Source organism: Mauremys mutica, chromosome 2 (genome assembly GCF_020497125.1).
Source record: "Mauremys mutica isolate MM-2020 ecotype Southern chromosome 2, ASM2049712v1, whole genome shotgun sequence".
Classification (NCBI taxonomy): domain Eukaryota; kingdom Metazoa; phylum Chordata; order Testudines; family Geoemydidae; genus Mauremys; species Mauremys mutica.
Genome location: NC_059073.1, coordinates 282,551,594 through 282,568,539, shown reverse-complemented (window position 1 = coordinate 282,568,539; position 16,946 = coordinate 282,551,594). Strand labels below are relative to the sequence as shown.

General features: G+C 39.5%; 1 protein-coding gene across 1 annotated transcript in view; it reads left to right on the top strand.

Annotated features, from left to right (window-relative positions):
- LOC123362850 (sodium channel protein type 5 subunit alpha-like) overlaps positions 1 to 16,946 on the top strand; it is a 121,649-nt gene that overhangs the window by 34,836 nt on the left and 69,867 nt on the right. The window contains exons 10-17 of the mRNA XM_045003356.1: positions 328 to 525; positions 1,446 to 1,625; positions 2,242 to 2,643; positions 4,137 to 4,266; positions 7,825 to 8,063; positions 8,467 to 8,658; positions 9,843 to 10,196; positions 14,873 to 15,316. Coding sequence (XP_044859291.1) covers positions 328 to 525; positions 1,446 to 1,625; positions 2,242 to 2,643; positions 4,137 to 4,266; positions 7,825 to 8,063; positions 8,467 to 8,658; positions 9,843 to 10,196; positions 14,873 to 15,316 — 2,139 coding nt within the window. The remainder of the gene's footprint in view (positions 1 to 327; positions 526 to 1,445; positions 1,626 to 2,241; positions 2,644 to 4,136; positions 4,267 to 7,824; positions 8,064 to 8,466; positions 8,659 to 9,842; positions 10,197 to 14,872; positions 15,317 to 16,946) is intronic.

Sequence of the window (16,946 nt, the reverse complement as noted above, 5' to 3'; positions counted from 1 at the left end):
GAGCCTTCCCCTCAAATGTGCAGCTCCCTTTCTGTTCACCCAAACTGAGCTCTACTGGCCACCATCAGGAAGGTCATTAGGGCTTATTTGAAGTGGTACAGGAAGTAGGAGAGGGAGCAGAGGGCACGGTTCAATTAAGGTTCTTTCCAAGCATTTTATTCAGGAATATGGATATGTGACCAAGCTTTTAAAAATATTTTAGAATAATATTTTCTACTTTCATATAATGCTTTACATCTTCAATGTACTTTTCGATATTAATTAATCTAATTAGACATGAAATGTCATTTCAGACTTCTTACTGTAGTGTGTACTTTGTGCTTACAGACTCTCAGAGCTTCTGGGAAGATTTACATGCTCTTTTTTATGGTGGTCATCTTTCTGGGCTCATTTTATCTGGTCAACTTGATCCTGGCTGTAGTAGCAATGGCATACGAAGAGCAGAACAAAGCTACTATTGCTGAAACTGAGGCAAAGGAAAGGAAGTTTCGGGAAGCCATGGAACAGTTAAAAAAAGAGCAAGAGGTCCATGAACTGTTTCCTTGTTAATGTTTGGCACTCTCCACCTACAGTATACAATATTGATAGTGAAATTTATCAGTCACTCCTTATCTTTGAGTGTGTATAAACAATGACTCCATGGTCACTGATGAGAAGAGGTGCCAACTACTATCTTATTCAAAGTAATCAGACTGCTGCCTAGACTAATAGGAATGATTTCTTATTTGTTGGTAAATTGTAGCTGTGAGGAGTGAACAACAGAACATAACATTAGTCCATGGTACTGTAAGCAAATTGATATTATAAAGTATGTCTAAAATTCCACCAATCTATAGTTTCCACATGAGACTTATGAAACACATGAACATTTTTGTATTCCTCTGCTGTGCTGTTCTATGCTTGTGAGTAGGCAAAGAATCCTGTGGCACTTTATAGACTAACATATGTTTTGTTAGTCTATAAGGTGCCACAGGATTCTTTGCTGCTTTTACAGATCCAGACTAACACGGCTACCCCTCTGATACTTAACACAAATTGTGATTTTTCAGTGTTTAAGCCCTCATATTGGGAAGTGGATAGATTATGCAGAATCAGGTTAAAAACTGAGTATTTTTAAAGTAAGCAAATATGTACTAAGTATACAACAATGGAAGTTGAACCACGTGAATAGTCCAGACTGTTATATTTTGTCTCTGATAGGGACTATTACCTGTTTGCACATAAACACGCAGCATGTAACTACTCGTTCAGTGCTCTATGTGGAGGGGGAAATCCTTCCTAATTCCTGCTTGCACCAAACGCAAGGAATGTTGGTATTTTAACCATCTATATGAAATGATAATTGTTAACAAGAAAGAATTACAGAGCACAGCAATCTTTTCCCTTACTGAGATGCTAATTGTGCAACTATAATATCAGCTATGGTTTTGTTTGTTTAATTTTAGGCATTGGCTGATAAAGGAAATGATATGTCACTTTGCTCTTTTGAAATCTCTCCTTTACCCTCAAAAGAAGTCAAAGATAGAAGCAACAGAAGAAAGAAAAATAAGTCCTTAGGGATAGAAGATTATGGGGAAGATCAAAAAATTCCCAAATCACAGTCCAGTGATGATCAACGAAAGTCGGTAATTCATTGTGTAAATTCAAGAATTGCTCAAAAGCACAAATAAAACCCCATTAAGAAACAGTAGGATGTATTTATAGATATAAGCTAACATCCACTTCTTCAGTCTTTAAAAAAAAATCTCTTTTGGGGTGGGAAGGAAGCATATAATGTTATAGTGCAAAAGTTAAACTTTTGAGAAAGTTATGTGTGAAAGAGAAGGTATAATGAAAGTGAAGTGTCAGCCTTCATTGCAGAATTTTCTGTAAGAGAAGTAGTTTCATGAACATTTAAAAATATAAATAGGAAAAAAGCATTTCCTGTAGTATTAGGAAATGAAACAAGACTGCACTGGAACTAGAATTCAATTAACATTCCATAAGCAGTCTTTTGCAAAAATAAAATCAATATTTAGTGAAATGAAGTTACAAGGATTTACCAGAGATTCCTGCTTCAGCTGATAGGATTTCAATAACTGTCATTCACAATCTAAATTAAATCCTTTTTGAGTAACTTTAAATATAGTGGGACTTATGGATTGTCCATGGTTGATGGGAGAACTCAAAATCTTTATCATTCCCAAGAAATGTATTGCTTGATGTGCCATTTCCCCCTTTTTCCTGTTTTGGGACTTTTAGGCTCTTCTTGGTCTTACTTATGGTGCCAGTGCAAATCAAATGAAGCGCAGGCTCAGCCATGGAAGCATATTCAATTTCCAGATATCTGGCAGAGACGTTGGCGCCAAAGCTGATTTTGGTTCTGATGAGATCAGCAGTGCTGGGGAAAATGAAATCCAGCGTGGGTCACTGTTGGTTGCACGGACTGGAAGACTATCGAGTGTGCAAAGTCAAATGAGCCATAGTTCTTACCCTGCTACTCCAAACTGCATGCAAAATGGCAAGTCCAACAGCACAGATGGTTACAATGGCGTGGTTTCATTAATGGGAGGAGGAAGCACCAGGGCATACAGTCTAGAACCACCTGCTCCTGAAGGGTTATTGCTCCCCACAGTTATGGAAAACCCTAGAATAGGTGATTTGGTAAGAAAAGTGCTATTTTAAAAACATGTACTTCATATTATGTTTTCCTCCAGAAGCAAAAGGTTTTCTGTGGTTTCTTTATGTACTTTAACATATTGAACATCTACAAAAACACAGTAGGAGAGGACCTGTTGAAGAAAATCTGCTCTCTATTACACTATTTTAAATCTGGAGTAACTCCAGTGAAGTTGAAAACAGAATCTGAACCAGTGTGAGCATCATGGACCAAATTCATCACTTGAATAAGAAGATTCAACTTCACTGATTTAAATGGATCTGCACTGAAAGTGGCCACATGAGTTTAACACAGCTCTCATGCTACTGACAAGTGTTGTTAAAGTGGTTGAAGTATTTCCATTCTAAACTGCCTTTTTCACCTGTTCAGAACTTTTGCAAACTTACTTTTCAGGCACCTGAAAGTTTCTAGGTCTCATCTCTGATAAGTGGTGAAAAATTTGAGCGATATGAGTTCAGCCATTTTTGAATATGAAAAATAATTCTTGTGATCTTTTTTGAGCAGCTCTTGTGCTGAAATGGTTTGCAATAGAAAGATATAATTTGGCATGAAAATGCTCCTTAGTGAAAATAAGTGATCCTTGGTATTCCGATGAAAATCCACTTTTGTTTGGAGAATTTATGATGGTTTGAAAATTGTACTCTGCCTGTAATATAACCATTTAAAATAATCTCTTAGTGTACTAAAGCAAAAAGCGGCACTGTACATGGATGTGTGTTAGATTCTGGATCTTTTAAAAAAAGTTTTATGTGGGATTTCAGAAAGTTTGGAGAGTGCATGAAAATTTTCCCAGTGGGGATGAGATGAATAGGCAGGACATAGGGAGAAGCAATAAAAAGGGCTGAGGAGAGCTGGTGCTGTAAAAAGAAAATCATATATGCACAATGGGAGATCTGCAACTTGTTGATCCTTCTCTAGGCTAAAAGAGTTTAGAAGATAGGGAGTGGGAAAAATGTGCAAAATGTTAGGACTTATGGGTGATCATTGCATTTATCTAGCCCTGGTTGAAAGCATACAAACCCATTAAATTTGTATATGATTCCAACCCAAATCCATGAAGAGAGGGGAGGAGAGGGAGGTCAGGATAACAAAATTAATAGAATATTATAGCATAGACTATCTACTTGGGCATGTGTGTAACATGCCAGGTGTTTCATGATGTGCAGAAACACTACAGATAAATTCAGGATAGGAAATTCAGAAGGCTCAATAAAAGAGGAATTGTAGATGGGCAGAATCTCTTTAACCAAATTGAAATTTGTGCTGAAGACTGGAATGCAAATACCCTGGGAACTTGAACGGCCACAAGGGATTAGAGCCTTCATTTTACATCTCATTCTAAATGGCTGTTTCCTGCAGAAGAGACCCATTTATTTCACTGCATGTCTTCATTCATATTAACCTCCACAGCTACCCCACCTGCCTGTTACTTCATGTTGTTTTATGATATTTTACTAACCATGTTTACTTCTTTAAGCAGAGCCCTTTATGTGATGAGGCGAGCAAGATGCATTTGGCCCCTCGTCTGTCAGTGGATTATTTTAATGAGCCACTTCAAAGACAAAGGGCAGCAAGTGCAATCAGTATCATGACCAGTGTCCTGGAGGGTAAGTCATTTCTGATCATTTTTAATCCAAACCTAAGCATGTGTTGATGTGAAAGATCTGAATGTCATCAAAATGTCAACAGTAAAAAATTTAAAGTTGTTAATGGAGCCTTTGTAGATGCTATAGTCAGCAAATTCCAGAATTAATGTTGCCTCTGCAGCCTTAATTTGGTTCCCTTGTGAATATGTGTTATAAAACAGTCTTTAATTACATGATCAGACTTTTTATTCTAAAGGACTCTCACCTCATTTAGTGCACAGACTGGACAGTGAATGAGATAGGGGTCGCAGAAGGAGAAATGACGTTCTTTCATGTTTAAGGCCCTGGAGCTGAATACAAGAGAGCTGAGTTCTAGTCTTGACTTTGCCATAGGCTGGGATATTGGGAAAGACTATCATAGGCACATGCTCAAGGGAGCCAAATAAAGATTGCCCAGGCAAAATTAATTCTGTCATTTCCAGACTTTTCAGTGCTTGGCTTTGCCATCTTAAAATTCTTTTAATTTAGTTTTTATACATAATTATAGATGGGTCTGCTAGTGTCACCTATTATTAAGGTTACCTGACACGTCTCATTATAAGGTTCTGTTCCAGCTGCTTATAACTTTGCCAAACATTAATCTTTTGGGCTGAAATCTTATATGCTGGGTGTCTACCTCACACTGATCAATTCTGGAAAATTTCAGCTGTAACAGTTTAGCCATTTCTGAAAAAAAAGAAAGGTTGGGGAAAAAAATCTTTTGTTTTGCCCATGTTAAAAAATTCTGGTGACCTTTTATTTAATGTCCCTCATTCTTTGAACAGAGATTTGAAATGTGGTAAGGGCTATGTAGTCTATATGAAAAAAACAGGTGTGGAGATAAGAGAGGTAGCCTGGATTATAGGAGTAATTTCCAACTGACTGGGCTGAGTGTATCTGTAACAATTTTGTACCCATTCTTTGTTAGCTGTCATACTGTAGCATTAGCAAGAGCTTGAAATATAGTGTCTCTCCCCCACTACACGAGGCATTATATTCCCTCCATTGTTCTGCCAGTCTTTTAAATCACTTTTTGATAGGTTATCGGAAATAGTAAATAAATAACATTAACAAAAGCGTTGGGAGAGGTGAAAATTTGAAGCAGTACCAGCAACGCAACAGTCACAACCTGTCCCTTCCCTGGCATACTTTGTTTCTACATCAGTGTCTCTAGGTTGCTTGTTCGGCCATTCACCCAGGGGTGCTGGAACAATTTGTATAGTGGGCATGCTGAGAGCCATTCAACCAAACTGTAAACTCTAGTTCCCGCACCTATGCTTTTATCCCTCTAATCTGTCTGTCACTGTCTAGTTTTTAAGTTCTCAGCCATTTTCATCTTTTTTTACATACACGATATTACGAATTACACCTATGCAACAGCACAGGCTGTCAGCTACTACTATAAATAGTACATGAGTATCCAGAATGATCATTTGCTGCAGAGGTAAAACACTTGATGCCCAGTCTTCCCCAAAACAATGTAAATTACATTGTTTTAGTCAAATGAATGCTATACACCAGATGGAAGAATCACACCACTTTTTTCATCACTCTCAGATCTTTGAAAATAGCTGTTAACCTTACGTACAGTTTCATCCAGCATTGTCCAGATCCACTGACAATTTGGAGCCTAATAAATGTTACCTATGTGTATGTACTTAGTTTTGCCTCTAGTGAGATTTGGCTTTAAGTGAATCTAAAACTTTCCTAAGATTCAGGTGTGATATCAGGTGAAGTGGATCTAATCAAAATTTAAGTGTAGTACACAGGGCCGGCTCTAGGTCTTTTGCTGCCCCAAGCAAAAAAAATGTTGCCTGCCCCCCACTCCAGCCCTGAGCTCCCCACCCACACCCCCTGCCACCCCAGCCCTGGGTCACTGGTAACTCGCTTCCAGTGCAGGTCATTCAGCAGGAATTTTGGATGTGCACAGAACACAGGCAGGACTGGTTCCCATATGGTTACAGAACTGCAGTACAGTGGAACAGTTTTCAGTTTTGTGTGACTGAAGGATATCTGGATGCATATTATAAGACTGTCCTACATAAATGCAGAAAAGTTGAGGTGCCTTTATTATTCTTTTGTTCCACTCTTTGTTTCTATGTGGAATTTGCCAATGCAATATCACTGTCTTCCTTTTAAACAAATAAAACTAACAAAAAGGCAATGGTTGTTGAAAATAGCAATTCCAGTCCTAAAAACCACTGGGAAGCATTTCTTGCTCAATTTTATCCTACTTTTTCTACAGCAAGATACAGTGGATCAGTATATTTGATTTGGGAGAAATGAAGTAACAGCTGCCCAAATTGAGTTTGAGCACTCCTGAATTTGGAAGGTGTTCAAATCTGGAAGGCAGGTGCTAAATTCCTTTTCTGAATATTAGATAAATCTAGAAAGGAAAAGTCAATTTCTGCTTCCATGGCTCAGAAGTGGAAATCCTCCTATGTGCCTGGTACTGTATCTAAAGCTGCCCAGGTCCTCTAGTAGAGCCTCCTTTCCCTTACTTTTCATTTTAAATTCTAGTGGGATCCACATACCTCCCTTACTAGGCTTCAGATAGAGAGGGGCACTGTCCATTTAGTCCACCTAATTCTTTCTTTGGGAGCTGCAAGGTGAGGTCACACCAGTATCCCTAATCCAGTCTGGGGATGTCTTCTCAAGGGGATATCTGGGCCAAAGCCTTCTACTCCTTGGGCATATTTGTTCCCCTGTTCACAGTGCCACCCTGCTCTAGCAGTGAGCTCTCCATTCACAGCAAGCTGCAGCATGAGGTCCCAGCTACCTCACTCCCTCCCACTCTCTTTCCTTTGATTGCTGCCAAGGGAATGCTGGGAAATGTAGTTCTTTCCCTGCTCCAGGTCTGGCTCTATAGGCAGGGAGCTAACCAAGGAACTACAGTTCCCAGGGCCCTCTGTTGCTTCTCAGCGCCCATGCTGGATCCTTGCCACCCCTGCAAATGTGCCGCCCCAAGCACCTGCTTGCTTTGCTGGTGCCCAGAGCCAGCCCTGGTAGTACAGGCATTTCACTTCAGCATTAATCAATCCCAGAGCTATTTATTGCATGCAGCATGATCATTGGTGATGTTGTAAACAAGATTTATGACATGTAAGTGGGGGAGAAAGCACAAAAGTAGTTTTTAAGTAGTTTTATATTCCTTGGTGCATCTGGAGCAAGGTTTTACCCCAGTCATATTTTCTAATGGTGTTGACAGAAGGAGTGTATGTCTGATGAACAAAGGCCTTATCCAAAGCCTGCTGAAGTTCAGTGGGTTTTGAATCAGACCTTATCTGAAGAGAATGAATTTAAATACTAATTCGCTGGTCTAGGAAAGATCTTTAAAATGATTGCAGAGTGAGGGAGTGCCTTCTATAGAAAATGAGTGATATGATTTCAGAAAGTATCAAGAAGAGTTCCCTGCTCACTTGTGAAGTGATGGAGTTTGGGGTTTTTTTCTGTGCTTTCATTAGTTGCAGTTCTTCTTTTGCCACTTGGCTCAGCACTGATTACCAGGTTATTGCTTTTTTTTGTTTGTTTGTCATTAAGAACTTGAAGAATCACAACGGAAATGCCCTCCATTCTTGAAAGATTTTGCCCTAAAGTATCTTGTATGGGACTGTTGTCCACTATGGTTGAGAATCAAGAACAAAATAACAATTTTAGTAACGGATCCATTTACTGACCTCGCTATCACTCTTTGCATTGTGATGAATACTATCTTCATGGCACTAGAGCACTATAACATGACACACAAATTTAAATACATGCTTTGCGTAGGCAACATGGTAAGTGAATTCTCACATTCTATATGAAGAATGAATTTATGGATATTTCTACCAACAAAGAATGGTTATAGGAAAGAAAGCGTTTGTTTGTTTGTTTGTTTGTTTGTTTGTTTGTTTGTTTGTTTGTTTGTTTGTTTGTTTGTTTGTTTGTTCAGGGATATGGGGTTCCCAGATGTTACTTTTTGTTTTCAGACATTCTAAACATCCTTTAGAATGCAGCAGAAAAGCTTAGAATTTTTATGACAATGCATTATATGATTACATGATAAAAGTAGGATCTGCTGTTCAGATTTCATTGACCTATCTATAGCTATGCTATTATATTTAAAGGAAGGTGGTCTAGAGAGAAGATGTGCTTATGGTACCCTTTTGGCTGACATTACTTACTGTTTCTTTGTCACAGGTCTTTACTGGCATTTTTACTGCAGAAATGGTCTTGAAAATCATTGCTCTAGATCCCTATTACTATTTTCAGCAACGCTGGAATATTTTTGACAGCATAATTGTCACCATAAGCTTAATTGAACTGGGTATACCTAGAGGTCAAGGCAGAAAAGGAGGAGGAACCCTATCAGTTTTACGTTCTTTCAGACTGGTAATGTCTCATACTGATTCAATCTCATAAAACCTTTTGCATGAATATAATAGAGAGGATGTCAGTGCCCCCCATTCAGTGCAAGGATAATTAATTTGTAAACCCTCAGTACTATAAATGGGAAAGACATTTTGTCAGATTTCAAACCCATTTGGATTTGACTGAAACTAATACGGCATTTGTATTTTACTCGGAGACGGTTAAAAACATATGTAGTGAATGAGGTAGAAAAAAACCCCAACATTAATATATAGTGAAAGCTGGAGCAGAGAATGAACAGAATGAAAAGCAAAAGCAGAGACTCTGAGAAAGAAGAAGCAGAGCAGGAGATGGAGAAAAATTGTAATATAATAGGCATTATTTATATTATATAATGGTTAGGCACATCTACTAGCCTGAGTTTTAGAGAGGTGACTGGTTTATCTATCCATATAATATATATCAGTATTTTTTTTAGCTAGAAACTTTGGCATCAATAGGACTATTCACATGTTCAAAATTAAGCATATGCTTAAGGGGTTTTTCTGGTTATGTGCCTTGTATATTATGGTGATGGATGAGATAAAAAAACTCAAGATAGGTACTTAGCCTGGTGTCTAGAGGTGCTGAACATCCATAACTCCTAGTAACTTGGAGTTGTGGGTCTAAAATTTAGGCCATTTGCATATAAAAATTTGATTTTTGTAAATGAAAATCAAGTACTAATTAGGTTAATCAGGAAGGTTATTAAAGTTTTGTTTCCAGGAGACATGGAAATATTGGAAGAATGAAATCTGCCAATATGCTGTCCCCCAAGATTATTTCCTGAGACATTCAAATTACAAGTTGGTAATAAATTACTAGTAGGGGTAATAATAATCATTTATGTTATGGAAGTATGCAAAGACAACAACCAGGATTGGGGCCTTATTGGGCTGGACTCTATAAAGATAGATAAGAAACAGTCATTACCCTGGAGCAAAAAGACACAAACAGATAAAGAGCAGGGGATAGTGATATAACACATATGCAAATCAGTATGTCTATATTGCATTGATCATATATAGACTTTAAAATACCCTACATTTCACAGTGTTTGAATAATTTAAAATGTATATATAATGTTTTTAACCATTTTTAAACAATGCAATGTGAGGAATATCTAATCTTCTGTTATCTCATGCTATGTTTTATTTTTTACACAGCTGAGAGTCTTCAAGCTGGCAAAATCCTGGCCAACTTTAAATACCCTCATTAAAATCATTGGTAACTCAGTGGGTGCCCTGGGTAACCTCACCCTGGTTCTGGCGATCATAGTCTTTATTTTCGCCGTGGTAGGAATGCAACTTTTTGGGGAAAAATATGCTGAAGAATGCTGTAAAATAAGTGACGATTGCAAGCCACGTTGGCATTTTAAGGATTTTTTCCACTCATTCCTTATTATATTCCGAATTCTGTGTGGAGAATGGATTGAGACCATGTGGAGTTGTATGGTGGTAGTTGATAAACGACTATGCCTTCCAGTCTTCTTGCTCGTCATGGTGATAGGAAACCTAGTGGTGAGTTTCCAGCTATTTTTCTATTCTTATTGCATATATAGTATACGATATACTGACTTGTCTTTTTATCACTCAATGATAAGTCCCCCAGGGATGTTGGTAAAGAGGTCACACTATGTTGTGCTCTAGAAAATCCCATTTGTCTTTCACCTTTAGAACTCTTGTTAATATTTAAGTAAGACACTTTCAGTAGTGTAGCAATGAACTCTTTCACATGACAGTGTTCATTCCAGGGAGGAATAATTTTCTAACAGGAAAAAAAATACTGGCAAGAATTAATTTTCTTATCAGGAGTTTGGTGTAAATTACCACTAAGCGTATAATTATCAAAACTTGTGTCTGCACCGCGTTCTTTGCAATCAGACCCTGGACCCATATGTAGCCACACTGAAATCAGAATTCTGCCGGTACATAGCTCAATGCAGGCTCATAATTCAGGTCTCTTTAGATGCCAGACATTGGCTCTACTTCTCTCTTTTACACTAGGCTAAATCAGGAGTGACTATATGGAAATCAGTGTAATTACACTATTGTATAAGTAGCATACATAAAAGGGAATGCTGGCCCATTAACTCTGAGATGACATTTTCATTGCCAACTTGCTTTCTGCGTATCAGTGGAATCTTTTTTTTTATTAAAGTTAAGATTTGAATATTTTTATTATTCCCACACAAAAATTAAGTTCATTTGGAGTTAAGGTTGAAAGCACATAAGAGTAGCTTAAGGGTACCAAACATTACAGGGATGTTTGTAATTACTCCTAAAACAAACATTACAAACCCAGGACATTCAGAGTTATTCAAAAACATCAGCTTGTGATGTTTACATGGCACCCCCCCTACAGTCTCATATTTCAAAACACAATGCAAAATTAAATATATACAGTGAAAATCTCATGGGGTACAAGATCCAATTCTTCTCTTGCTTACACCAGTATAAATCCGGAGTACCTCAATCTGAGTTAACAGAGTTCCACTGGTGCAAATGATAAGAGTCTCAGGACCAAAGATTCTCATTATATGTGTTATTTTAAAATTGTAAGTTGGAGCTGGCAGTCATCTCTTATAGTAAGAAGCTTAGTGCAATAAAACAAAACAATTTCAAGCTGTCAAAAACTTTATGTGGCAGGAGAAGGGGTAGCCATCTGAGCATAACTGTCTTGTCCAATACGAAGCATCATAAATGATCATGGACTCCTACAACCTTGATCTTATGACAAAAGAACCAAACAGTCCACATACATTGAGGTAGTTGGACACTGGGACAACCTCCCTAGCAGACTAGCTGCCAGTAGCTGGCCTGAACCTGCCAACCTCTTTGAGAAAGGGTTTATACCTGAATCCTGTTGCTCTTCCTCTGCTGCTGGGTTTCCTGAATCAAAGTTTCATCCAGAACTGGCATTTTATCAGGGGAGAGTTTGGAGAAAGTCACAGAAGTAGAGTCAATGGACTCGTCTACAAGAACATTTATTCTGTTTCAAAGCAGGTTAGATCAAAGCTCACTATGGACCTTTTAGTATGCAGTTACATGGTCCACACGGACATTTAAAGAGCAGCAACCTAATGTGGGGTAGATTTACACCCCAGCTTGATGTGAACTAACTGTTCATGTATACAAGTCCAGTGATACTAAATCAAACTAGTCTTGCAGCATTCCCTGATGTTCCAATTATGAGTGTTCCCTTCTCACTGCACAAAACACAGAACCCTTCCATTGTGTCCCAGGCCTGTCCCCAGCATATCCTGCTACTCCAAATCCCTATCCCACTGCCGCCACCCTGCTCAACACATCTTATGATTGTGATTTAGTGGAGAATGAAGGCAAGGAGACAAGAGATTTGGATTCTATTTCTAGGTGAATCATTGATTCACACTGTATCTTGCCCAATGTCACCTAATCTCTGTCTCCCTTGGTTTCCCTAACTGTAAAATGGGAATGATATTTACTGTCCCTATAGCTCACTGGGATGTTGGAAGATGAATTAATGTTTCTCAAGAGCTTTGAGAGCCTGAGATGAAAGGTGCTATAGAAGGGCACTACTATAATGAACAGGCTGGTGGGTATTTACTGAACTAAATCAAGAACTCATCATCTGTGTGTCTTTGGTCCCTTACAGGTTACAAAGATTCAGTTTTAACTTCAATGGCATCTGTCATTGTAGAGTAAGAGGATCTGAATTATATCACTGGAGTTGCTGTGAGATTTTAAGTTGGCATGGTTTTCAGTCTGCACATTTTTTAAAAATCAGGCCCTATATACATATCACATTTAGCTTACGAAAGCTCAGCTGGGAATTCACTAACATCATAAACTAATCGCTCTTTGTCCCTTCCTAGTCAATAGCATCTCACTTTCCACAACTTCTTACCTTTGCAGAGAAGGTTCCCCGCAGAGATGTCAGAATCAGGTAGACACAGTTCCCTAAGGAAGTCTCTTCTAGTCCTTTGAGTGTCTGTCCTGACCTTGGGGAAATTTCTCAGTCTGGTCTTCTAGAGTCCCCATCCTCTCTTTGCTGAAGACATTTGCTGGGGATGCACTGTTGGGGGCAGTTCCCTTTGAGGTCAACATCTCATACAGTTTCACTAGGTAACCACTAGATCTAACAGTGGAAAGGTGGTTGCCCTCCCCCACTTCCACATGTTGAATGTCTCCTGATCCTCTATTTTGTTCCTGCCTTCTTACTGTTTTACAAGTGATGTTTCACAGGAGCATGTTGTTAGATTTTTGGATTCTATATTTTGCTCTCCCGCTATCTCATTGTGTGGACTTAACAAAGTCACTCCATCTCTGTGCCTCTCCATCTGTAAACAAACCCAAACAGAGTTTCCCCATCAGTAAAATGAGGATAACAACGTTCCTTTCGCCCACAGGATGAGTGCCTGGTTATGAAAAAATCCATATTTGTTTAAATGGGATGACAAATGTAAGATTCACCAGTCCATTACCCCTCCACTCTGAGCCCAACACACATATTCCTGGGACATGACACCAAAGAGGAAAATATTTGTGGGAGCTTCTTCTTAAAATACCGGCAGCACCAGATCTGCACCAGGATTTTAATGCAAAACATTCTGCCAGAGCTGTAATTCAAGGCTTACCAATGACTTTAAAGGAATTTTACTTCTCTGTTCTCTCAATTTGCTCAGACTTCTCTAAAACCTGACCCAAACCTGAAATCGATGGAAAGACATCTGTTGAATTCAGTGATCTTTTAGTCAGACCTTCATAAATGAAATTCCCTTTTGTTTCAACACCTTTTTTCAAGAATCCCATTTTAAAAAATCTCCCTTCAAACCCATACTACAACTTCCAGGGCTTGTCCATATACATTCCATTGATGGTGTGCCTGTGCCCCGTGCAGTCAAGTTCAGATTCTTTTGGCCCTCAGTGTCTGTTGGGGACCATGCCTTCATCCTGAGTGTCTTTGTGCCTCCAAGCGAAGGGCATAAAGGGCAGGATGACCCCAAGTGCCACTCAGTTCCTTCTCACCACCCCTGACTCAGAGTCAGAACCCTGCAATATCTGAGTCTTTTCACTCACTGTGTGGCCGTATCATTCTTTGTAAATAGTTAGACATTACCTTAATGATTAGAGATAAGATCAGAATAGTGTTTCCATTTTTTCCTCTCCCACCTTCCCTGCTACAACAGTCTTATAACATTAGAATTCTGTATTGGCGAAGGAATTGCGGGGCAGTTGGGGTCGCCCCACACTTTATGCCTTGAGTGCAAAGGGCATGTGCACACCATCCGTGGAATGTATATAGACAGCTCATCTCAAAGAACCACAGTTACTTTAAGGTAAGTATCCATTTCATCCCTCTTTTATCTTAAAATGAATATAGAAATAGGTTTTCCTCCCAATATTCTGTCCCCCTCCTCTGGAAAACCCTGGAGAAAAAAACATGATTCTATAACTGCTGATTCAACCTCCTCCAGCACTATATTTGGAGCAATATATTCAACATCTAACTGGATATACATTTTATAGTGCCACCTGCAATCAAATTGACTCTGCCTAAGGGGAGTAAGTGCTAGAATATTCTTCATTACAATGCTACAAAGTTGATAGACACACTGAGCCTGATTCTGATCTCATATCCATGCAAATCAGAAGCAGCTCCACTCAGGTCTGGTGTAATTACACCTAGGTAAAACTGTTATGAGACTAGTATCAGACCTTCATTATCCTGTAGTAGGCCCAGACTGTTCCCTTACTCTAAAATCCAGGCTGATAGCTCTATTGCACAAATCTCTCCAACACTGTTTTAACAATCTTGTCCTGTTAAAGGAACAGCACCCCCGTAATTAGTGTATCTGTAATTTTATGTAATTGTCTCCTCCTTGTGGGATTGATGGTGTACTGTGATACACCAATTTTTTAATTAATCTTTTTTGTGTTTCAGTTAAATTGTGTGATTTTTATACATATCCCTGTATGGGCAATATGCTACACAAAATCTACTTTATTTTCATTTGAGGATGATGGAAACATATACATTTGTGAGAGACAAATATGCTGCATGAAAAATAATTTGCTAAACAATCATTTCATTTTGTCTTGTTAAGGTTGGTGCATTAAGAACAAATTGTTTTGAAACTGGCTAATCTTCAAGCCATTATTTACATTTCAAAATTATATTGCCATGATTTTCTTTTTATTTCAATTATGTTCAGGTTCTCAACCTGTTCATTGCACTACTTCTGAACTCATTCAGTGCTGACAACCTCCAAGCACCTGAAGATGATGGAGAGATGAACAATCTTAAGATTGCATTTGCTCGGATCCACAGGGGACTTCAGCTGGTGAAACACACAACGTGGAATTACTGTTGTGGACAGTGCCAGCATCCAAAGAAAGCTGCCAAAAAGAAAAAAAAATTGGCTGCCAACAACGCATGTGTGGAGGCTGGGAAAGAAGGGAAAATTTGTAAAGAAAATCACAGTAACAATGGGGCTGAGAAACATGGGGACAAATGCTCAGTTAGCATTCTTGAAAATTTTATCACCAACCCCAACATGTTTGTCTGTGTCCCTATTGCTGAGGCAGATTCTGATAGTGGGGATTATGAAGAAGATGATAAGCCAACCACATTCTCAGAAACTGAGTACAGTAGACAGGTAAGACGCATATACAGGGAGAATATGTTTGATACTAATGGGGTTTTTAATTTAGCAGACAAAGGTAAAGCATGATCCAGCTGCAGGAAGTTTATTTATTTAAGTTTATTTCCAACTGGAAATGAGGTTTAGATTTTTTAAAGTTAGGGTGATCAACCATTAGAAGAATTTACCAAAGATTGGGTAAATTCTCCATCACTTGGAGTCTTTAAATCAAGATTGGATGTCTTTGTGAAATACAGATCACAAGGTGTTGGGCTTGATGCAGGAATTACTGGGTGAAATTCTACGGCCTGAGTTATGGATGAATTTATACTAGCTGATCACATTGGTTCATTCTGACCTTGAAATCTATGTTTGGTATCAGTAATCAGGCAGAGAGGAAATAGTGTCAAGGACTCAAGCTGTGAACTTGTAACAAGGAGACCGCTCTTTCTCTTCTGCCATCTCAGCAAAAAGTTGGATGGGTTAAGAATGGAATGGCTCTTTCAAAGTTATATTTATGATATTATAGTGCATAAAAACACATTTTTAAGTTTGTCTGAATTTTTGCAGTTCCCCTTTAACTATGGAGTTCTGATCCATAGGGATGTCTGGATGCCAACTGGCAAAGGGCATAGGTGGCTCATAGAGTTTTTACAGGGATCCCTTGGGTCAGTTATATGCATAATGATTCACTAAATGGTGGCATGTGATGTTTCTAGACATCATAATCACTGGAAAAAGTGTGCACTGATAATATTTAAGAAGTTATGTGTCTGTACTGAAAATTAAGTTCTCAAGGCAGGTAACCCAGTGGTGGTATATCTCAGGAATGTTTCTTTCATGCAGCAAGTAATGACATTTATCTCTCTGTCTGATCATGTGTGTATTGGGCATTGTATGTCTCACAGTGGGTACCTGTTTGTATACTGAGTCAAATGCTAATGAAGAGATTGCAAAATCTTCAAAAGAGAAAATTTACAGGGAAAAATAAACAGTAGCAGGGAATCCTGTTCAGGAGTAAAAAACAATGGATGGTGGGATGTAATTGGAGGTGCAGAGGTATACCCTGCATCTTTCCCCTCGGAGGCAATCTGACAGCAAGACTTGTCTCATGAACAGATCACAGCCATTTCTGGTGGTAAAATGCTGGAAGGAGGCATTGTTCTATACCAGGGGTGGGCAAACTTTTTGGGCCGAGAGCCACATCTGGGTGGGGAAATTGTATGCAGGGCCGGGGCGGGGGTTGGGGTGCAGGAGGGAGTATGGGATGTGGGAGGAGGTGTGGTGTGCTGGAAGGGGCTCAGGGCAAGGGATTGGGGCACAGGAGGGGTGCAGGGCATATGAGGGAGCTCGGAAGGGGGTTGGCGTGCAGGAGGGGTGCTGAGTGCGAGAAGGGGCTCAGGCCAGGGGGTTGGGGTGCAGGAGGGGTGAGAGGTGCAGGCAGAGGGCTTAGGCCAGGGAGTTGGGGGGCAGGGTGCAGGAGGGGTTCGGGCTCCGGCCCGTGCCACTTACCTAAAGCGGCTCTGGGGTGGCAGCGGTGCGCACACCCTGCATGCCTGCCCTGGCCCCACGCTGCGCCGTTCCGGAAAGCGCTGTGGCCCCTGGGGGAAGAGGGCATACGCTGCCCTTGCCGCGCCTCCAGGTA